This window comes from Cynocephalus volans, chromosome 4 (assembly GCF_027409185.1).
Source record: "Cynocephalus volans isolate mCynVol1 chromosome 4, mCynVol1.pri, whole genome shotgun sequence".
NCBI classification, from domain to species: Eukaryota; Metazoa; Chordata; class Mammalia; order Dermoptera; family Cynocephalidae; genus Cynocephalus; species Cynocephalus volans.
The window spans coordinates 126,674,448-126,698,206 of NC_084463.1; the positions used below are offsets into that span (position 1 = coordinate 126,674,448).

The 23,759-nt window shown below is 35.5% G+C and overlaps 1 protein-coding gene across 1 annotated transcript in view; it reads right to left on the reverse strand.

Moving 5' to 3' along the window:
- Positions 1–2,849: 2,849 nt before the first annotated feature.
- The window catches only part of LGR4 (leucine rich repeat containing G protein-coupled receptor 4), a 102,127-nt gene continuing 81,217 nt past the window's right edge, over positions 2,850–23,759 (reverse strand). The window contains exons 5-18 of the mRNA XM_063093666.1: positions 20,719–20,934; positions 19,828–19,899; positions 17,977–18,045; positions 17,007–17,078; positions 16,756–16,827; positions 16,298–16,366; positions 14,674–14,745; positions 13,177–13,242; positions 12,363–12,434; positions 10,630–10,701; positions 10,214–10,339; positions 9,288–9,403; positions 8,842–8,925; positions 2,850–5,785 (exon numbers count right to left, since the gene is read on the reverse strand). Of these exons, the coding sequence (XP_062949736.1) occupies positions 4,509–5,785; positions 8,842–8,925; positions 9,288–9,403; positions 10,214–10,339; positions 10,630–10,701; positions 12,363–12,434; positions 13,177–13,242; positions 14,674–14,745; positions 16,298–16,366; positions 16,756–16,827; positions 17,007–17,078; positions 17,977–18,045; positions 19,828–19,899; positions 20,719–20,934 (2,455 nt within the window). The 3' untranslated portion in view covers positions 2,850–4,508. The remainder of the gene's footprint in view (positions 5,786–8,841; positions 8,926–9,287; positions 9,404–10,213; positions 10,340–10,629; positions 10,702–12,362; positions 12,435–13,176; positions 13,243–14,673; positions 14,746–16,297; positions 16,367–16,755; positions 16,828–17,006; positions 17,079–17,976; positions 18,046–19,827; positions 19,900–20,718; positions 20,935–23,759) is intronic.

Consider the following 23,759-nt stretch of genomic DNA (forward strand, 5'->3'; position numbering starts at 1 on the left):
GTTTACAAGCGTATCCAAGAATGCATTTTGGGAACAATCTTTTAGTGTTTTCGTAGCACTTCATCTGCCCTCATCTTAAGGTAACTAGTTGGTCTTTGCATGTGAATATTTTGCCCTCTTCGAAGCCTCTACTGTGTGCAAGGGTTTGTGCTAAGCACTGGGGATAGATAAGATTAAGATAAACGCCCTGTCCTAAATTCCTCATCCTTTTCTGGTGAAGAATACTATTTAAATATGCTGTGATATGCATGTTATCAGGAAAGAATAAATTTTGTGGGACTCTCCTCTTAGGGATTGGGGATAAAGTTGGCAAGGGAGAGGTGACAGACAATAAAGCTAGATGCTTTATTCATGCTGACAAGATTGTATACACTTGTAAATAAATATGGCTTTTATCGTTCATAATGTATATTACTGGTGGAAATATCACAAAGTGAAAAATGACTGGCTAAAACAGCACGCAAATTTGTTACTGACCATCGTGATACAAAAATCTTTAATGAAATTTAGATCTGCAAAATTTGACATAGGTGGATTAGCATGGTGGAAATAATAGCAACCAAAGACAATTCAGAAGGCAGAAGCAGTAATTAGCAAAATATGACATGTGGCTGGCCGGTTAGCTCAGTTGCTTAGAGCGTGGTGTTGTAACGCAAAGGTCAAGGGTTTGAATCCTGGCACCGGCCAGCCACCATAAAAAAAAAATAATAAACGACATGGTTAAAGCTATTTAAATGTGATATTTTGCTTAAAACTTCAGTAAAAATGAAATGAAAGTAGAAAAAAATTGGAGCAATCCAACTGAATAATAAAATTGATCAAGGAATAAAACTGACCTAATGGAACTTTCATTCTCTACCCCAGTTATTCAATATTGGCATATCTGATTAAAACGTTTTATCAGATCTCTAGACTCAATACCAACATCAAAAAGTCCTGGGCCACTTTAGCGTTTTGTAAGGAGTTAAGCTTGAGAAGTTATTTCCCAATAGACGACCTGACATAACCAAAATATAGTGTGAAACACACGAGTTTTAGTACTAAAGGCACCTGGATTTGAATCAATGGTTTTCCTCTTACCTGATAGGCTTCCTTAACAAGCTATTGGACCTTTCTAACCCTAATTTACGCCTCTGTAAAATAGGGAAATAGTCTACCTTAGTCACGTTCATATTATCTCATTAATCCTCAAAGCCTCTTAGCCTAGGACCTGACAGATGAACAGTGGTAAACTGTGTCACTTAAACTCCAGCAAATTTTTTCCACCTTAACAACTCTTGGTATAGGAATCTAAAATGTCATATACTTCCCTGCCTCCTTAAGATATTTTTCTAAACAAAGTATGCCCTTTCTCCTTGATGTTTCAGGGCCACCATTATGACTGACTATTGCATCGTGCTCTAGTGGCCAACAGTCATATGGCACTGATGCTGGTGTCTGAACATAACTGAGTCCTGTGGTCTTTTTTACAGTGCATTTTCATTACTAGGGCTGAGAAACCATACCAGGATGGATAGAATTATATATAAATGTACAAATAAGCCCAAAAAAGTATCTCTCTTCCTAAGTTCTAGGGTATTGACTTAGTAATGTATTTTCTTACTACTCATTTATTTTCACTTTCATTGTATATATGAGATTTTTTTTTTTTTTTACTGGCTCAGCAACCTTGTATAAATGAAGAGTGACTTTTGCTTGAAAATCCATATCTGTCTTACAAAAATAATCCATTACCAGTTGGCCCTGTGGCAATATTTATGCAACTTTAAAAAATGCATCCCAAGACATATTTAAGTATTTACAGATAAAAAGATACGATGTCTTAGATTTGCTTCAAAATAATCCAAGGGACTGAAGGATTGGAAGGCATTAGTGAATGGGGTGGAGATGAAACAAGAATTACCATGTGGTGTGTGTGGATAATTGTCAGAGGTCATGGGTATGGGATGAGGGGTGGGGAAGAGAGGTAATTATACTATTCTACTTTTCATTACGGAAATTTCAATCATATATGAAGTTTAAAATAAACACAAAAAACTATGTCTGGAATTAAGAGAAATTGGGTTCCGGTTTGGGGTCTAATTTGCTGTGACTCAGGGATTCACTTAAATTTCATTAAGCCGTTTGTTTTCTCATCTGTAAAATGAGGGTTTGATGACTGTGAATTCTTGGCAAATGGCTATATTTAATATCATGTATCATGCAGGGTTTTATACTTCACTTGCTTTTTTTTTTTTTTTCTGATAACTGGCCAGTACAGGGATCAAATCCTGAACCTTGGTGTTATCAGCACCACGCTCTAACCCACTGCGCTAACTGGCCAGCCCTGCTTTTAAATAAAACTCTACTTGATGGTATTCTCTTAAATTTCACAATATGTTTTCTATGAGTATGGTTCAGATTTAAGATAGGATAAAACCTCACTTCTAAATTTCAGCAAAGTGTTGCTAAATATTTATAGATAAATGTTTTCTAATGGTTACTTCCAACATTTCTTCTAATACTCTTTGCTTAAAAAATGTATTCTTTAATTTGCTTACTTTACCAATAAGTAAATTCATTAATATACCTAGTTATAAATTAAGGCAAAATAGATTGCTTTCTAGAAACTTTAATAATTCAAAACACTGAGTACAATATTGTATTTCATACCATATGTATAGCACAGTTTACCACATATTTTATATATCTGCTATTCTGTTTTTTAAATGAAAAGTTTTCAATAACTTGAATTTTGGGGAAAAAAACTTTTAATTAGGATTTTCTTACCAAGTTATGATTTAATATTTATCAGATGTGTAAATATACAAACATTATGGCAATTTTTAAAACTTGTAAATAGTTGGCCTTACAAAATTACATCACACTGTAAATAAATCCCTCCCATATTTTATACAAACTACATGATTTTAATATACAAAGATTCTGCTTTTATTACACTGACAATGTACAACCAAGACTATTTACAATGCAAAAAAGTATATAAACCACAATTTAACATTCTGCTACTGGCAGCCACTATAGTTTAGGAGGTAGCTTTAATTATACAAAATGAACAGAAGCCACATTTCCCAACTTGTGTTCTAAAAATAATTTACATAAGATAAAAATTCATTATATGAACAGTATGTACAGTTTAATTATTAAACTGCAACCTAGCTTAATGTTTTTCCATATATCCAGAATAACTAATATGGCAGTGGTTTGCTATTGACTTAGCACGTTGTTCAAAAAACATATTGAACAATTATAACTTTAAGACTCCACATAGTAACATGTCAAAAAGCCCATAGAGGAGAATCAGGTAAATTTTTTTATTTTTAAAGACACAGGACTAAGCTTTATTCCTTTTTTCTTTTTTTCCTTTTAATGACCTATTTGTCTTGTCTAACCAGAGCTCAGCATCTGGGCTACTGAATAGGCTTTTTTGTAAATCATAGTACAGGGAAAATGTATTGAAGCTTCTATGTAACAGCACAGTTTCAGGAGAATCCAGCTCACTAAGAAATAAATGTAAGTGCTTTGTGTCATAATTACTCCGTTTCTTCCAATTAAATGCAATTATTTACCACCCTGTACTTTCTGTATAATCCAAACTACAAATAGATGACATACCAACAAAACAGGAAAATATCAGTAGAGCCAATGATATTAGGAAGTGTTTATTAATGGGAACATTACATGGACCCATCAAATCCGTCAGATACTATTAAAACTCCCATATTAGTTTGTAGTTTAGCAAAATCTACTAAACTTATGCAGCAATTAGCCCTTTACTTTTTCCTAGTAGTGTGATTGCAAAACACTGAGGAAAAACTTACTGTGATTGCACCAAAGCAATGTATATTGACTGAAAACAAATGTTCAGCTATTTAAAAAATCTAACAGCTGTTAATATTGTTTTAAAAATATCTTCAGGTTTTAGATTTATAAATCGCTTAAACAAAACTTATGCTTCTCTTCTGTCAAAGATGGAAGTAGAAAACACAATAAGGTAATGCCTATGTACTCTCACAGTTCTAGCTGGGAGATAGTCCCTTTTTTGGCCCTGCAGTAAATTGTCCTGAGATTAATGATGAAACATTAGGTAAAATTAGCAGACTTTTTCTTCAGTTATAAAAAATCACATTTTAAAATACTTTTAAAAAATATTAACAGCTGTTCTTTATCTTGTGCTTAATTCAGAAATAGATGTAGATTTGCTTCTTATGGATCAGAATAAGCTAAAGATATATTGCTACACTATACCTAAAATCCTTTTCAAGTTATAAATTTGTTTCATATAGACTACACATTGCTTGGACATTGCATTTTTCACCAATTTATAATTTAGGCACCTGTTCTTTGAAAATGTCTGATTTGAGAAATAAAATGCCACCTTCCCCTTCTTCTAAGTGATACCAGGCAGTGATTACAGAAGTGCTTCCCAGATGAAAGATCAGAATAGGGTTCACTCTTTAAACCCTGTGATTTTGGATGATGGGGGAAACAATTATGAACACAGTCGTTCAGTCTTTAACTCTCGGTAGATTATAAGCATAGCGCACCAAGGGGAATCCTCGGCTCTGATAGAAGCAGGCTCGTCCACAGGCCTGCACCTGGTCAGAACTGTCTGAGACAAAGGAATCTTCTTCATCTGCATAATCAGAGTGGGCTGACTGCGTGCCACAGTCGGACCAATAGCCCTCTGGTCTTTGGCAAGAAGCCACTGCCAATGCAGGACAGCTGTGTGATTTTATTAAGTGTTTGCATGATACTGGCTTTGTCAAAAGAAATGATTCACAGCAGTCACACACAGTCAGGTTACCCTGCAAGTGTGAGTACATGCCACAGTCATAGTAGAAATCCTGTTCCACACAACCACCTTGGCTACTGATGGAAACTGAAACTGATCCACTTTTCTTTGTAACACGTCGCTTCAGTAACTTCCAGTCTTCTTTAAACTTTGGGTTGAAGAAAACATACAGGACTGGATTCAGGCAAGCAGGCAATGGAAAAAATATCAGAGTAACAGACTTCATTATTTCAGGGCTGATGGAGATTGCAGTGATCAATGGTGCAAATGAGAAAAATGCAACAGGGCAGAAAAAAATGCAATTGGTGAAGATTAGCCAAGCAACGTGTTTAATCATGCTAGACTGTGAGTTTTCTGAGAGGTCCTCTTTTTCCAAGTTGCAGTAAAGTTTAGTGTAGATAATGGCCATTAATAAAAATGCTAATGAGTTTAGTAGCACTAAGGTTACCGTAAATCCTAACGATGGCGTTTCTCCTGTAGGAAACGGCAAGCACAGGGGTGATGCGGAATATTCCCCTCTATGGAAAAGGGGAATACAGCCTGCTACTGCCGCACCCAGGAAAGCAAAAAGGGCACTGACCCGGAACTGTTTGACATGGTTACTTTTCTCATTTTTCGTTATATCTTTTGCAGATAAGCTTCTTTCAACAGCTGCTAACATTAATAAAAATATGGCACTTTCTGAGGAAAAAACTGCAAGAAACCCAGCTACTTTGCAGCCACTGCCAGTCTCCCACCAAATGCCAAATTCAGCAAATCTACCCCAGGACACAGCATCGAGAAAAGTTAAGATGCCAGTATAGATTCCCATGAATAAGTTAGACACAGAAATCAAGCCTATGAACAATTTGGAGGAAGGCAGTGACGTACAAGATGGAAATGTTGTTAAAATGACAAGTAGGTTGAAAAACAATGCAACCAAGAAAATGAACCACACAGTAAGACGAATCATCCAGCTTCCCAGTAAATATTCACAGGGCTTAAAAGCACCTAAAATGAAAGAGAAAGAGAGAAATAAAAGACAATTTAGAAAAACACCATATTTCATATGATAAGGCTTGAAAGAGAAACTAATAATAGTTAGATCTAGAATAATTATATCTGTTACCTACGTGAAATGCACCAAATTGAAAAGATTACCATTCTAAGATATTTTAGTCATGGAGTAGGCTATTTTAAAAAAGACTTTAATTTGGGCTGGCCCATGGCTCACTTGGGAGAGTGCGGTGCTGATAACACTAAAGCCATGGGTTCGGATCCCTATATAGGGATGGCTGGTTAGCTCACTTCAGAGAGCGTGGTGCTGACAACACCAAGACAAGGGTTAAGATCCCCTTACCAGTCATCTTTATTAAAAAATAAAATAAAATAAAATAAATAAATGACTTTAATTTCTTTTATTAAATGTTTGGTAAGGCCACACAGTGATATATATATATATTTTTTTTTAAATTTTATTTTTTTAAAGATGACCGGTAAGGGGATCCTAACCCTGACTTGGTGTTGTCAGCACCACGCTCTCCCAAGTGAGCTAACCGGCCATCCCTATATAGGGATCTGAACCCATGGCCTTGGTGTTATCAGCACCACACTCTCCCAAGTGAGCCATGGGCTGGCCCCACACAGTGATATTTAAAAGAAAAATTTGGGGCTGTCCAGTTAGCTCAGTTGGTTAGAGCAAGGTGTTACAACACCAAGATCAAAGGTTTGGATGCCCGTACAGGCCAGCCACCAAAAACAAACAAAACTAAATAAATAAAAATAAAAAATAAGGGACAGCCAATTAGCTCAGTTGGTTAGAGCACAGCCTTATAACACCAAGGTCACAGGTTTGAATACCTGTACTAGCCAGCTGCCAGAAAAAAAAGTAAAAAGACTAAACATAAAAATGTAAAACACTAAATATTTTTAAAAATTCACTTTTTCTTATACCTAAGCTAATATACATAGCACAATGTCTAGCACATAAACTTGATACATACAGGTCTAGAATCAGATGGTTCATAACTTGCTACTCTTACCTTGAGAATGCAACTTAAACCTCTATAAGTTCTATTTTCTCACTTGTGGATAATAATGCCTGTTTCATAGAGTTGTGCAGCTTAAGTAAAATTACATACATAAGGTATTTAACCAGGCTGGTGGGTACATAGTCAGTTTCAATAAAAATTAGCTTTCTTCTTCCTTCTGAGTCTCAAAATACTTTATAATTATATATCTATATGTATGTATGTACACATATATTTTTTACACATTTCTTAAGGCTTTCAAAGGCAACCTGATGAGGCAGATTAAGATAGGTATAATTATCCCCATTTTTCATTCAGAGAAACTGATATTTCAGGGTGTTTGATAGACCTGACAAAGGTCATTTGGTAAGACAGTTCAGCTAGAACTAAACCACAGTGAAGTTAACTATTCATACAAAGCTATGTACCATAAAACCTTATATAACACAAACTAGGATTGCAAGAACTCATTCAGTAGCTGAACTGTACTTTCTAGTAACTGATTATGACATGCTTGTTCTGTCACAAATGACAACTGTTTCATTTAAAATTTGGGAAAGAAAAACAAAATTCTGACTAACAACAAAGCACGAGAAAACTATGTATTGTAATTGCCTGAAAGAGACATGTTTTACTTTTCTGAACTGTCATGAAATCTGATATATCCAATAAAGCATTTTTACACAAACATCTTCTTGCTAACAAAGAAGCATTTTAATCCTTGAGAAATTCACAGAACTAAAAAGCCAGTTCTGCACCATTTATCTGGCTTGCAAATAACAATAAATGTTTTATTTTTTACTCCCCCCTTGGGAATCACTAAAAGGAAACTCTATCACCTTTATCTCTGTATGTGAACACATCCTTCTTCATGGAAGGAGGGGTAGCTCATCTGAACTGGGAGAACAGGACACCTTTTGGGAACTGTTTCACAGGTGGGTGGGGTTACTTTCCCAAAAAAGCCCAGGAAGCAGCCTCCACCCAGTCTCTGGGTTCTAACTGACAGATCCCAGGTCTCCTCCACTTCCCGCTATGGCAGTAAGCACATCCATATCTGGATGTTACTACAGCTGAGTGTGGGAAGGCAGGCCTGCAGTTCATCCCCACCTAGACAGAAGAGCTCAGACCAGCTTTCCTCCTGGCCAACCCCAAGGTTTAGATTCAGTGTGGAAGAAATGGAATCGCTGCATGTTCAAGTCTAGCCTCCCCTTTAATAAAGCTGTTCCCTTCTCATTGGATCATCAGTTCTTTATGTACATTCTCCAACATATGAACACCAGTGGGGTGAGGGAGAGAGCTGCACCCCTGAACTCCAAAAATTAATAGAGACTAACACAATAAAATAAATCACATAAACTGATTCTTGTCAACCCTATTCACATACATACAAAGCCCCTCAAGAAGCTCACAATTCAGCAGTAATCACTAGTAAAACTGTAATACTTATGATTCTGAGTGATAAAATTAATGTCCAGATAATCCTGTGACAGCATATTAACAAAGAAATATACTTTGTAGCACACAATTTAACCTAAATATTTAATCCTTTTATGGTAAAATTATAAATGTATCTTCTCTGGAAGATTAGGCAGAATATGTCATTACAACCACAACCAAATACGTGGCATCAGTTTAATAACTTTCCCAAGACTAAGTTCAATGAAATCAGAAAGAAAAGAAAGGCAAGGTTGTATTTAAAAAACAAAATAAAACACTAAAAACCTTTATAGACCAGTAACTTATAGAACTAGTCCTAGAGTTAAAGGAATATTAAGAAAGTGCCTCTCAAACTCTACTATGCAATAACCCTCACCTGGGGGAGCTTTGTTTGCAGATTGTGATTCAGTGGGTCTGGGCCTGAGATTCTGCAAGAGATGCCTAAGCTGCAGGTACACAGACCACATTTTGAGTCAGAGGGCCTTGGAATCAGCTAGTACCACCCTATTACAGAAATCACCTCTATCCACAGAAGTTTTAGATATATTTGACTAATGTTTGTTTAACGTGAGAAACTGCGGCAAAATAGATTGGCCATACCTGTTGAGGGTGTACAATGGATAATTATTTGACTGTGTTCTTCATTGTCAGCACTGCTTGTGACATTTGCTGCATCAGCAATACCTGAATACATAAGATAAAATATGATCGATTAAAAATTAGTGCAATTTGGGCTGGCCATTTAGCTCACTTGTTTAAAGCGCGATGTTATAACACCAAGGTCAAGTTCAGATCCTCTTACTGGTCAGCCAACAAAAAATAAATTTAAAAAAATAGTGCAATTCAAAAGAACTGTATTTTCCTGCAATTTTCTCTCTTGTATATGACGTAATTTCAGTTTACACAAGGTTTAAAGATGCCGGTAACACAGTAAATGACAATTTTCTCACAGACTTCATATTGATCCTTCCCAAAGTGATAACAATAAAAGAAACTGTGATTAATGCTTTAAGGGGTGTTCGATTTTTACATGTTCATGCACTTGCCTTTCTCCTTTGCCAAACTGTGGTCTTGGAGGCTGTTATCTTCTATGTTTAAATTTGCATAAGAGTCACAACCCCAAAATGCACAGCACTGATAAGCATATGGTACCGATAAAGACCTGGAAAAAAATTGTAAAGTCTACATTGAATAGCAACTTCACAGATACGGTTTTGTTTTGAAAAAAATGTATTTTAATCTTTGAAAACCCAGCAAAAGAGTCAGAAAGACCCCTTTAGTCTGGTCATTCATACTCTCTGGACTCCAGTTTCCATATCTTTAAAAGGAGCTTGGGTATCAGTTGACACCATGAGTTTCTTTCTTTCTATTAGATATCTCTTAAAGTTGGGTAAATCAAACCATATTTAAAATTTAACAGCAATACTGCAAGAGAAAGTAAAATCTTATGAGTCCTTTTATAGATGTATTAACCATGCCCAATTTATCATATGAAACTGGTAGTTTCATTTAAAATTAATGTCCCAGGTTATTTGTAAATTTACACCATTAAATGAATTTATTCATATAAATGTAGTGAAAATATTTATTCTCTTTTCCCACAAAATATTCTCAAGCCCTCCCTCTAGTATATTTAATGAGGTCCCTTCTATAAGTCTGAAGTCTCTATGAAGTATTATAGCATTGTATCAATTTTCTGTATGTTCACACTTATGTAGTTTCTGCCATCTTGTTTTTAATGGAAGCTATATTATCTCTTTGAGAGTGTCAACGGCTCCAGCTCATGTTCTCAAAAACTATGGAATAATGCATATGTGCTATTTTTTGCTGAATTTGCAAGGATCAAGTAGAACATACTCTTAAATTACAGCCTACCAAAAAATCTAGGAACCACAGCAAAAAAACAGGACACATTATAATTGTGGAGCCTACTATAACTTCAGCAAAAAAGAAAAATAAGATAAAAACACACCTGAGATTAACAAAGTCTTTTGCTGCTAAGGCTTCTTTCAGCTTGTAGTTGCCCACAAGTTTCAGTTGATTTAGCCCATTCAGGCCTTCCGTAGGAAATGAAGTCAATTCATTGAAACTTACATCTCTAAAATGTGAATGAGACTTCAAGTTAACTCCTAACATACAAATCACATAAAAACATCTATACATGTACTAACATCATAAACATGAGATCCCTAAGAAGTTAAGGTGTGCTGCAACAATATATCTAGCATGCATCTTGCCATCTAAGAAGCTGTTACTATATCAGTGCAGCTTAGCATTTATGCTAGGGAACAACTGAAAATATATATTTTAATTTGACAATGTTAAAACAAGTTTCTGTAGCATTGTTTACTACTTTCATGATATTACTGCATAAAATCATCTACTTACAGGTTAGTTATTGGCCCAAGCTTGGCAAAGGCTCTGCTGTGAATTTCATGGATCAGGTTTCTACTCAGATCTCTGCAATTAAAAAAGTAACATGTTAATCTTTTCAAATAAACACTCAAAATGCCAGTCAGCTACTTAGACTACACTTTAGAATCTGAGGTTGTAACACAATGCCCTTGATAAGATAACAAACATCTTTAATCTTGTCCAACATTTTTCATGTGTATGTTGAATACCTCTCCTTCACAAAAATCTGTTTCTTGGAATATGTTCCTGTCGCAGTAATTCTAGCTGGCACCTGTTTCAAAACAGTTGTGAATTTTCTCTACTTTATCATTCTGGTACCAGTTCAAAAATATAAATGATATGATATGACCTTTGGTACTATTAACTAGGTGAGGAAAAGCTTAGCTCTGGACAAAGCCAAAAATAAAAACAGGCTTCACATTATTTGCCTTCTCAAAGGTTAGTGATAAGGCCCTGAAGAAAGACAAACAATCAATATACAAATAAAGCATTCCAGCAGGGCTTCAGATATCATTCTTTTCCTAAGCAGGAAATAAAAATCCAATCAACAGCAGAGCCAGCTCTATATTCAGGAACACACCCTAGGAATTCTGATACTACAGAATTCATACAACAGAGAAATAACTTACAACCACACTTAAAGTAGGCCTTAAAGGAAATTTAAAGATTGTATAAATTCATTCCATGACACATCTCCTGGATAAGAGAAAATTCAACAAACTTGGTTCCAAATAATGAAAAGTCCAGCTTTTCAATGTTGTCACTCATCAGAGCTCTAAAAGTGATGGCAACTAGCAGCAGCCCCTTTCTCCACAACTGCCCGAGCCCATGGAAAGCCCGTCCCCAAAAAGGAAATATCCAGCAACCCAACTACCAATTAAATATTTTCTGGTAGAATGTATGTTTTATTTCTTAAAGGAGATCTACTGGAATACCAGATTCAATATATGTAATTTCACTTTACTGTCCATTTTTCAAACTTTTTTCTATATTAAAAAAAAATGTTCACTAATTTAGTGTCTTGTGTTTTCTGCACTGATGTTCCATGAAGGCAGTGACCGACAAGGTTTGCCTTAGTCACTTCCATATTCCCAAGAGCTGAGTGCCTGGCACAAATATGTACTCAAATACAAACGATTTTTTAAATGAGTGCTTCTGTTGCATGCAAGCTACATTGGTCATGACAGATATTCCAGCACTGAGGTCAGCAAACTTTTTCTGTAGAGGGCCAGATGGTAAATATTTTCACTTCTGTGGGTCATATGGTCTCTGCTGCAACTATTCAAATCTCTGCCATAGTATGACAAAAGCAGCTTAGACAATATTTCAACCAAAGTCCTGGCTGTATTCCAATAAAACTTAATTTATAAAAATAGGCAGGCTGAATTTGGCTTATAGGATGCAGTTTGCCTACTCTAGCCCTAATGAATTGGCAAACCTCACTATTATAACTTGAAAACAAACAAGCTACCTCCCTCAGGTTATACACATTATACTCTTTTCATTCACCACTGTACAATATCATCAATTATTTAAGGTAAAATACCAAAAGTAGATTATTTATGAACTACCAAGTGGTAAAGTTTGAACAATATTTACATAACATGAATTATATCTTTAAGTGTATCTACATGGGAATTATAATGGTATTTCAATTTATAGCTTAACAAAAATTTTATATGTCTTTAATAATCAGACAAACTTACAGAATCCTTAGGGATATCAGGCCTTGAAAAGTACCTTCCTTTATTTGGTAGATCTGATTACGTTGCAAAGAACTAAAGAAGGAAAAAAAAAAAAAGAAAGATAGAAAAGGAATGAAAGTTAAAAAAAAAAGAAATGATTTATTTTGTATTTTGAAAAATAACATTTCCTAGTTAAGCTTTTCCTAAGTTTAAATACCCATTCATATGTAACATTGGTTGATCTTATTGAATGTAAAGAGCACTGCCATTTCCTCATCTATAAAATGAAAGGGTCAAACTAATTGGTATTCCATCCCAATTACACTGCAAGTTAACTGGTACACTATTTAAATTCCTTATCAACCCCTCTCATAAGCTGTGAGAAGGCAGATGGAGCAGTGAGAAAGGAACTAAGACAATACAGCCATAACAAGCACCACGGGGACTAAAGATAAAGGAGGAAGGAGATAAAAAATGGGAGAATTAATGCCACCCTCCCCATTTCCCAGCCAACTTCCATCAGAACTGTCCCACATAGGTACACAGTGGGTACTGGTATCCATGTCTAGTTTCCCTCAAGAGCCAGGACCAGTCTTTTTATATACAAGTACACTATACTCCCCCAATGACATCTTACAGACCGCCTGATAGATAAGTGCCTTATAAATGCTGATTGTATGAACACATCTGATACAATCTGGCATTTTATTTACAGAAACACCTGATCATATGAATTTCTAATTTACTAATATTAGTACCATTTATTCAAAATGGGAAATGCGCAACGATCTAACAATACCGCACAGCAAAAAGAGTAAGTCAAAGACCAACTTACATTTCTTCCAGAGCATGGCAACCATTAAAACTTGGAAGGTCTCTTATATTGTTGTAAGACAAGTCCCTTAAAATGACAGAAATTAGCAAATATTATGTTATCAGAATGCTATATTAAAAGGGCTATATTCAGAAGCATTGACAGCAGTGCTATAATCTGTATTAAGGAGATATGGCTGAGCAAGAAAAGCAGCTATTTTTCCCCTAAGATTTGTAAGCTTCTAGAGCACCTCAGTGATACAATAGGCTTAAGATTTATAAAGCTCAAGTACATAAAGTTGAGTGCAGACAATATAAAATATGTTAAAGTATATAACAGATACAAAAATATAGTACAGAAAATATGTAAAATTTGTTTTATATAATAAAGCTACAGATTTTTTTTTAATTTTACTTTTTCCAATATTGTTTATGCCATAAATGATTTCTATGTTGTTCTTTAATTTAAGCTATAGGAGAAATGGTATGTTTGCCCACATGTTAAAAACATTCACAGTATATTAAATCGAATATCAGAAGTAGTTAACTTTCAATCCTACAGCAGTTTTTCCTCAGTGGTGATCATCGTGTTCAAGTCTGATACCCCCCTACACCATTTAATTATTTGTTAAATCAGTCACTCACTCGTCGTTACTATATCCCTCTACTTGATACTTATTAACAACTTAGTAACTTAATTGTTTGTTCTGGTGACACTTTTACTACCTTTATTTACTTTTAATTTCTAGGTCAGCTTACAGTTTTTAGAAAGCTACACACACTTAGTTTATTCCTGATTCAAGAAGGATTGAGGCCCTACTTAGGTTATGGATGAAAGATTAAAAACATGGGGAGAGGGCCGACCCTGTGGCGCACTTGGGAGAGTGCGGCGCTGGGAGCGCTGCAACCGCCCCGGGTTCGGATCCTATATAGGGATGGCCAGTGCACTCACTGGCTGGGTGCGGTGCAGCCAGTCCACAAAAAAGACAAAAAAAAAAAAAAAAAAAAAAAAAAGGGGAGAAAACACACTGGGGGAGACTAGACAGGGAGTCAAATTAGGAAAAGACCAAGGAAGAACTGAGCTTGGTTTTACTTTATTCAGAATAAAGTCACAAGATATATGATGATGTGTGATACATAACCCTAAAACCAAATTCATTTTTTAAATTTATTTATTTATTAATTTTTTTTTTGTCTTTTTGTGACCGGCCGCACCGCGCTCAGCCAGCGAGCGAACCGGCCATCCCTATATAGGATCCGAACCCGCGGCGGGAGCACTGCCGCGCTCCCAGCGCCGCACTCTCCCGAGTGCGCCACAGGGTCGGCCCCCTAAAACTAAATTCAAACACAAATTACCGATACTGTGTACCAACCAAAACACCTGCTTATTTACATGAAAAGAACAAATGGGAAATAATTATATCTTAAAACCACCTTATGAAAATAGTTCATTAAAAATAAAACTGAACATGAATGAAATACATAAAGGTATGAGGAGAAGGGAAGAAACACAACTTACAAAGTCCGAAGCATCTTTTGTTCTTGGCATAAATTATTAGGTATGCTGCTTATCTTTGTACCTGTCAAGGTCCTGTGGAAAAACATTGTTCATCTAAGAAATAATTCAAGTCGAGATAGTAAACAAAATGTTATTCTCATACAGAAAAATAAATGCTAACATATTTGTATATGGACTAGAGTCTATGCATCCCACTGCCTAATTACACCCTAAAGTTAGGCATGTAGAAGGTGAATTAGCTCTCAATGCTGATATCCTCTTCACGGTAATGGAAAAGAGTTTGTGACACGAGATGTTAATATTGTCCACACGATGGGCTGATTTCCCACATGCACCAGAAGGAAAACACTAATCCACACAGTCACAGCCTAACCACAAAAACCTGCAAGTTCTGCCACTCACGCCAAAACCTTTGAAACCAACTTAGCATCCTCCCCGCAAAGCTTGTCTTTTCTTTTGGTCAGCCTGGCTCAGTATTATGAAATATTCTTATTCCCTTCCCTTTCTATGCTCCTATCTGCCGTCAATCACCAGTTCCTGTGATTTCTTCCTGTGTAGTTTTTCTAGTATCTAACTTTTTCTCCCTTTTTACTGCTAATATGCAGATCAAGGGTAAAACGATACGAAAAGGGGAGGAAGAATCTCAGATAGACCATGCCGTTTGTTCTGGAGCAATTCCAGTGATGCAATGAAGACCGGAAGCTCTCAAGGTCACATGTATTCATCCGGTCAAGTGGACGATTCCCATGGCCTCCTCACCATTCCCCTACCTCTGGCTCTCTTCTCCTCACCCTCCTTACACCACCTGCTCAAACATTCTCTACATCTTCAAGCTGACTTTAGAGTCAAATTTAAACTCCTTATACCTCAGTCTTCCCAACTTTTTTTTTTTTTATACCTTGTCACCTGGGAAGATCATAATATTTATGTGGCACACTGTGGAAAGGCTTCTGTGGCTAGAGATCTTAGCCATCTCAGTCCCCACCTGGCTATTTGGAGGGTGAGGTCATCAAGATCTTGGAAGCCCCTGTAACCCATTCACAGCCCCTCACTGGGAAACCGTGCCATAACCAAATGTTCAATGTTCAAGGCTTTTTATTTTATAATCTGGTCCCAAACAATTTTCAAAATTTCTCATCCCATCCCTGCATCCCATTATAAACAGGCAATTCTAGCTATATTTGATCATCTGTATGCCATCCCTGAGTATATTTTTGATATTTTCACTTTTACTAAATCTGTCTTTCTAAATAAAAGATCCAGCTCTGGGAAATGTGACAGTATTCAATTTTCAAACATTCCACTTCCTCAATAAAAACTTCTCTGGTCTATATCAATTGCTCCCACTTCTGAATTCCTAAAGTACTGCTTCTAATTTGGCACTTAGTTACTACTTTACATTTCTAGTGGCCTTTTCAGATCTTCTGTCCACATACGAGGCTGTTCTTTGCCTGAGCTGACTAACCCTTAATCCAAAATATCAGTCTCCACGCATAATATTTACAAAAAGAATTTGGAGGAATTAGCATAAACCCATGATCATCACTAAAAAGCACTGGCACTCTGCGAGCAGGCCAGCAGTGTTATGTTTATAGCAAGCCCCTCTTCAAAGGGCGACACTTACAGACTCTCCAGATGGACAGTTCCAGTCAGATTGGGAAACTGCTGCACCATGCTTGCACCACGAATGACTCTTTAAGAAATTGGGAGAGAAAAAGTAATTTAAAATAAAAAATTCTCATACATAATGTTTTCATTTTAACTTTTAAACAGTTTACTTATTTATTTTTTGCCAGCAATACAAACTCACAGGATTAAACAGTTTAAAATTGCAGTACTACTCTAATTAAAAATAGAATTAGTTTCATCTCCTAAATGTATTTGAAAGTGTGATAATTTGGCCAAGTGTTCACATAAATAAGAACCATTATAAATGTTCAACATTCTCCTTTTAACTCTGCCCAAGGGGGAAACAAAAAATTAAAGACTTTGTTTTCTGGAGCTACAATAATAAATTCTTCTTTTCCAATAAAATATTTATATAAATATTCAGGCTTGTTTTAAAATTTGCATAATACTTACAAGGAATGCAGATCAGATAAATTGTGAAATGCTGAGTTCCCCACAAAAGACAGAGGATTATCATACAAATGACTGTAAAAATACCAAAAAACAGCAAAGTTATCACATGTTCACAAGCAGTCTAAAATCTATGTTCAAAATGTACATATACGTAAATGCCTGAATTTTCATTCTTCGTCCAGATGTTTGACATTGGTACACACATAGCTTTACATGATTATATATTAAAAAAAACATTCAAAAATACTTACATAGTTCTTAAGAGTGGATTACCACCAAATGCTCCATCAGGGATAACAGAAATAGAATTACTATGAAATCCCCTAGAAAGATAGGATAAAAATATTTTGAACTGGATATCCCTTTGTGAAATAAGTTAAAACCCGAGTATCTGCTGCTGTTCAGCATTACATAATACAACTGATAACAACTACATGAAAATTTTCTAAAATGTGGGGAACCTGAACTTTTAATTCCATTTCATCTTTTCCAGGACCATATCTAATTCTTTTTAAGCCCAGCTGCTCAGTCTAGTATCTATCAGGTCCCTTGTATGAGTTTATCTGTTGGTTCTTCATCAAAAACCTTTAGACCATAAGCCTCATGGGATGTTCTAACCTGAAAATCTCTCTCACTGTAGTCTGCAATGTATCATAGGCAATGTATCTTAAAATGTTAGCTGTCAACTCAAAATACACAGTCTGTTATGCCATATACATTCCTATCTCTGCTCATGACAAACCCAACATCCAAAATGCTCCCTCATCCCTTTCATTTATTTAAATGTTTCTATTCTTTCAAGTCTGGTCAAAGTCCTTCCCTTTCGTGATGCCTTTTCCAATGACCCCAAATTTCAATGAGGCCTTCCTCTGGAATGATTTATTTATCCTATTCATTCAGCACTCAATTCTACCTAGAAACAGCTATCTGTCTGTCTTCATGGTCTGCCTCCCCAGTGCGACTAAGACTACAAGCTCCTTAAGGGCAGCAACTGTAAATCATGCCTTTTTGTTTCACCAGCATCTAACTCTATACAGTAATCTATACTCAAGATCATCTGTTCCAGCTTACACAATACAATGTGTATGATTGATTGTGCGTGCTTGTGTTTGTGTATTATGGATACATGTAATAGAACAAAGATGTTCTAAAATCTTGTTGGAACATTAAATGGAGAATTCTAGGGATATTAAGGCATAAACAGAACGAAGCAATACTCACAGCTCTTTTAGGCTAGGAAGGGCTTTAATAGCCTGAGGAAATCCCCCCAAGTTATTATAATTAAGGTCCCTAGAAAAAATGGGGGAACACATGTAAGAATATTGAATAGTGATCACAGTTCACAAGGCATTTTGGTAGAAATGTATTTTAAAAGATCACATCTTCTGCATAGTTATCTTTCTTTACCAACCATACCATCATTCAAAACCCTGTAGGAGTTTAATCGAATATAGACCTTTTCTTAAAATACTGAATAGGAAAAAAAATTCACACTCTTCTATGATGTCAACAAATGTTATGAGTTCAAAGAATTCTCAAAATCACTTATTACTGATGCATTAAATAAACAAACCATCTGAATGGTATTTTTTAGGAAATTCTCCATAAAATAGAAGTGTTGAATATCCATTTGTAAATGACAACAGTGTGAAACTGAGGTTTCCATTGGGAGCTTAGAGTGGTTTTATGAAATTCTGGTATGAGGGCAGCTGACCAGCCCCACCATCAGCATGATGACCTGAGATAGGAGTAAGCAGGAGAAGGAACAGGGTGGATTCACACAACTATTGTCCTCATGCAGGTTATGAATTATTGAAAATATTATATTAATTAGGAGAGAGACGCTATAATGATCTGCACTAAAAAGCATTACTTCTCAGAGTGTTTAAATTTTAATTTCTCTTAACCTAAAGAGCATGCTGGCATATGATTATCATGCTTGATTGCAGAATAAGAGTAAAACAAAATTAAAAGCCAGCTCCTTCGAGAACTATTTTGTTTTCTATTTCCACATAGAAGAAAAAATGGCAAATAAAAACTAAACTGGGAAGAAGAGGTTTAATTTTAATATAATTAGAATAGTATATACAACCTAGGATCAGAAGACCCATTCAATCTTTTATCTGTTACACTAGAAGTTACACACTTTAGCAAAGGAGACCTGAGGTATCTTCCTCACAATCTTCAACTTTCAAATATCAATTGATGTTCACTATCCTTTAATTGTGTAGACAGGAAGGTGGATTAATAGAATCCTAAAAGATTTTAAGTCTTCTCATTAATTGACAGTTAACCAGAAAATTCAGTTAAATAAAATACTACAAAGCCTAAGCAATCATTCTTTACTCCCCCACCTAATGAGAACATTCTCTGAATCATTTACTATATCACAATAGCAAATATTATGTGCCTTTGAATAAAAGCAAGAAAGGAAACTGATATAAACTAAACAACAAAAATAAAGACCCTACTGTCAATTATATACAGCTGCACAATGTCTTTTACTTATATAGTGGTGCAATGTATAGCCGAAACAGCCAGAAGTCCAGAACATTTTAGCTAATAAAAACAACAAAAGTATAACAAAATATAAAACCTAAATTTGTTACATTTTAGCATGTGAAAGCAGATATAATATTCAAATCCAGTTGAATTATTATCCAGATATAATATTCAAATCAAGTTAACAATTACCAAGACAACTAAGATCATGGGAAAAAACAAAAAACTATCCAAAATTCATTTTAGAAGTTTCAAAGTTCCAAAACTGTCTCATACATTGAACAAAATCAACATTTTTGAAAAGGTACAAATCTTCATAGATTGAGCTGCTTTTAATATGAATTTTTGGAACGGGAAACATGAAGTTCACACTTACATGACATTTTTAACCATAACTTAGATTAGTATTCATAACTGGGTTATCTGATGGCAAGAATTTAGTCATTTATTAAAGCAAATTAATAATGAGCTGAATCTAGGACCAATATTTTTTTTCCTTTTTCTTCAATGAAGTACAAAACTGCACTGCCAATATGAAAATGTGATTACCCAAAATATGAATATACTCACAAGGTCTCCAGATTATCTAGTCCATCAAAACAGTGTTGCCCCAGACTTTTAATTTTATTGTTATGAAGATGCCTGTGGAAAAAAGCATCAAAACGACCTTTACATCCCCCCAAAAGCAACTATTATAATTGTTTTATGTGTCTAAATTGGTGTGACTTGGAGGAATTGCGTAGCTAAACATCTCAAATGGCATTGGGTAGTTACCTCTTGTTACATACTGCACAGACTAACTGAATATAGACCATCAATGGAAAGGGAAGATAACTCTAATGGAAAAATGGTGCACACATTGAAGATTATTTAATATTTACTCATATAAAAATAAAAGTTTTGATTAGTTCTTTACATGAAGCAAAACTTTGATGAGCTCTCCTACGGAGAGATGGAGGTAATGACACCAGTTTACACCAGTGAGACCAGTAACAGATTTTTCTTTGAAATGCCACTTTATCACGTCCAAGTTTTGAAAGATTAAAAACAGAGGATCACATACTTTTTGAATGGAAAGATGGAAAAACATGAAATAGCCCTGAAACTTATTTCTGTGAAAATATTATAACGATTTCATTTCTTTTAACATTGCATACATTGCTGGGACACAAGTAAAAGCTGTATGAGTGTTTGTGAATGAACCAATTTCTTCTCATGATTAAAAACGACCATTTGTTTTAGGAAGGTTCAATAGTTATTATCAGATGCTAATTTTTTAATTCTCCTATTTTGTATTTTAAAAAGTCTGCATGTTTAATCTTATACAAAGGCAACTCCCTCAAACACTAACTATTCAGGAGCATGATCAATCAGGTACTTTCATAATCATTTGTCCCAAGAAATCTGTCTTTGCTCCCAAATTAACACAAATATATATTATTGAAAAAAGTGGATACTTACAGAACTACCAGGCTTGAAAGGTTGGTAAATGCAAAGTCAGGGATGCTTGAGATTTTATTGAGAGCCAAGGTCAGCGCCTGCAGAGTTGGCAGATTGCTGAGGGGATGCACAGGTACCTCAGTCAAGCTGTTATCATCCAGCCACAGATGCCGTAACTGAACAAGCCCTTCAAAACTGTCCTCAGGGACTGAGGTAATATGGTTGGCATCTAAACGCCTGACAGAAACAAAAACAGCCACGTTCAATGACGAGTTCTAGTGGAGTGAGTCCATCTAAGTCACATAGCTCTCAGAGCTTTCAAAACAAAAAGGATATTTATAAAAAATATCAGGGCCACAGCATCCCTTATTTCTTTAATTTCACTAAAAGTTCTCATGAAATCTGAGAACTTTTCCAAGCAGTATATGAAAGTCAGTTCTTTTCTTTCCTTCACAACAGAAAGATGTATCCAAATCTAAATTCTTCAACCATCTTTATCGCAGAAAGATATGTTTATGGGGGAAAAAAAAAAAAAAACCTTGCCACAAAGCTCGAGTTGGAAATTTATGTTTCAGAGTATACCTATCAAAAATACAGAAAATCAACAGAAGAAACTAAGCTGGGCAAATAAGCTACTTCACTTCCAATGTTACATCATAACTAATATTTAATATTAAATTTAGTTGCTACTCTGATTTGATACCAAGGGGAAAATTAGAAAATATTTACAAATTTTTAATAGTGAAAAACCATTTCAATAGATTCTCGACCATTTTTATTACTACCAGGAAAGTTAAAAATATAAGTGCCATGCAAAACAACCTTCTCCTCTTCTCTTAGAATGAAGTAGTTTTGAAAAGTTAGTTTGCCAAAATTAAGTTATTAAGAAAAAAGTCAAACTGTTCATAGGAAACATTAAACAGCTCCTCTGATCAATGTTATTGTGGCTTTAAGGTTTCTTCAATTTTCCCCAAAATTTTAGAATTAAGGACACCTTACTAATAGGATTACTCATACTTAAAAATTAAGTCCCCATCTAAAAATCTGGAAACTAAGTCCTAAGTATTATTATTGGCACAATAAATGTGTAATTATTGGAATAATTGCTTTCACACACAAAGACAACCTGGTATTAATATGATGAGGAACAGCATGTGCCAGGCAAATCACAACTTTCCTCACAAATCCCTTGTTGATATATGTTCATCACTTATATTCATGCCTTGGACTTCTTTTTGAAAATTAGGGAACACAAAAAACTGATGAAAACTCAAAACTATTTTGAGTTGATTTTAGTATACGGTGAGAGGTATGGATCTAGTTTCATTCTCCTGCATATGGATATCCAGTTATCCCAGCACCATTTGCTGAAGAGGCAGTCCCTTCCCCAGTGAATAGGCTTGGTGCCTTTGTCAAAGATCAGATGGCAGTAAGTGTGTGGCTTGATTTCTGGATTCTCTATTCTATTCCATTGGTCAGTGTGTCTGTTTTTATGCCAGGACCATACTGTTTTGGTTATTATAGCTTTGTAGTATAGCTTAAAGTCAGGTAGTGTTATGCCTCCAGCTTTATTTTTTTTGCTCAGCGTTGCTTTGGCTATGTGTGGTCTTTTATTGTTCCATATAAATGACTGGATAGTTTTTTCCATTTCTGAGAAAAATGTCTTTGGAATTTTGATGGGGATTGCATTGAATTTGTATATCACTTTGGGTAGTATGGACATTTTCACTATGTTGATTCTTCCAATCCAAGAGCATGGAATATCTTTCCATCTTCTTGTATCCTCTCTAATTTCTCTCAGCAGTGGTTTGTAGTTCTTATTATAGAGATTTTTCACCTCCTTGGTTAACTCAATTCCTAAGTATTTTATTTTTTTGGTGGCTATTGTAAATGGGCAGGCTTTCTTGATTTCTCCTTCTGCATGTTCACTATTGGAGAAAAGAAATGCTACTGATTTTTGTGTGTTGATTTTGTATCCTGCTACTGTGCTGAAATCATTTATCAATTCCAACAGTTTTTTTGTAGAGGTTTTAGGCTGTTCGATATATAGGATCATGTCATCTGCAAACAGGGACAGTTTGACTTCATCTTTTCCAATCTGGATGCCCTTTATTTCCTTCTCTTCTCTGATTGCTCTGGCTAGTACTTCCAACACTATGTTGAATAGGAGTGGTGAGAGTGGGCATCCTTGTCTAATTCCTGTTCTTAAAGGAAAAGCTTTCAGCTTTTCCCCGTTCAGGATGATATTGGCAGTGGGTTTGGCATATATGGCTTTAATTATGTTGAGATACTTTCCCTCTATACCTAACTTATAGAGGGTCTTTGTCATGAATGAGTGCTGAACTTTATCAAATGCTTTTTCAGCATCTATAGAGATGATCATATGGTCCTTGTATTTGATTAAGGATTTAAATATACACCCTGAAACAATAAAACTTCTTAAAGAAAACACAGGAGAAACACTTCAGGAAATAGGACTGGGCACAGACTTCATGAATACGACCCCAAAAGCACAGGCAACCAAAGGAAAAATAAACAAATGGGATTATATCAAACTAAAAAGCTTCTGCACAGCAAAAGAAACTATTAACAGAGTTAAAAGACAACCAACAGAGTGGGAGAAAATATTTGCAAAATATACATCTGACAAAGGATTAATATCCAGAATATATAAGGAACTCAAACAACTTTACAAGAAGAAAACAAGCAACCCAATTAAAAAATGGGCAAAAGAGCTAAGTAGGCATTTCTCTAAGGAAGATATACAAATGGCCAACAGATATATGAAAAAATGCTCAACATCACTCAGCATCCGGGAAATGCAAATCAAAACTACACTGAGATACCATCTAACCCCAGTTAGGATGGCTAAAATCCAAAAGACTCTGAACGATAAATGCTGGCGAGGTTGTGGAGAAAAAGGAATTCTCATACATTGTTGGTGGGACTGCAAAATGGTGCAGCCTCTATGGAAAATGGTATGGAGGTTCCTCAAACAATTGCAGATAGATCTACCATACGACCCAGCTATCCCACTGTTGGGAATATACCCAGAGGAATGG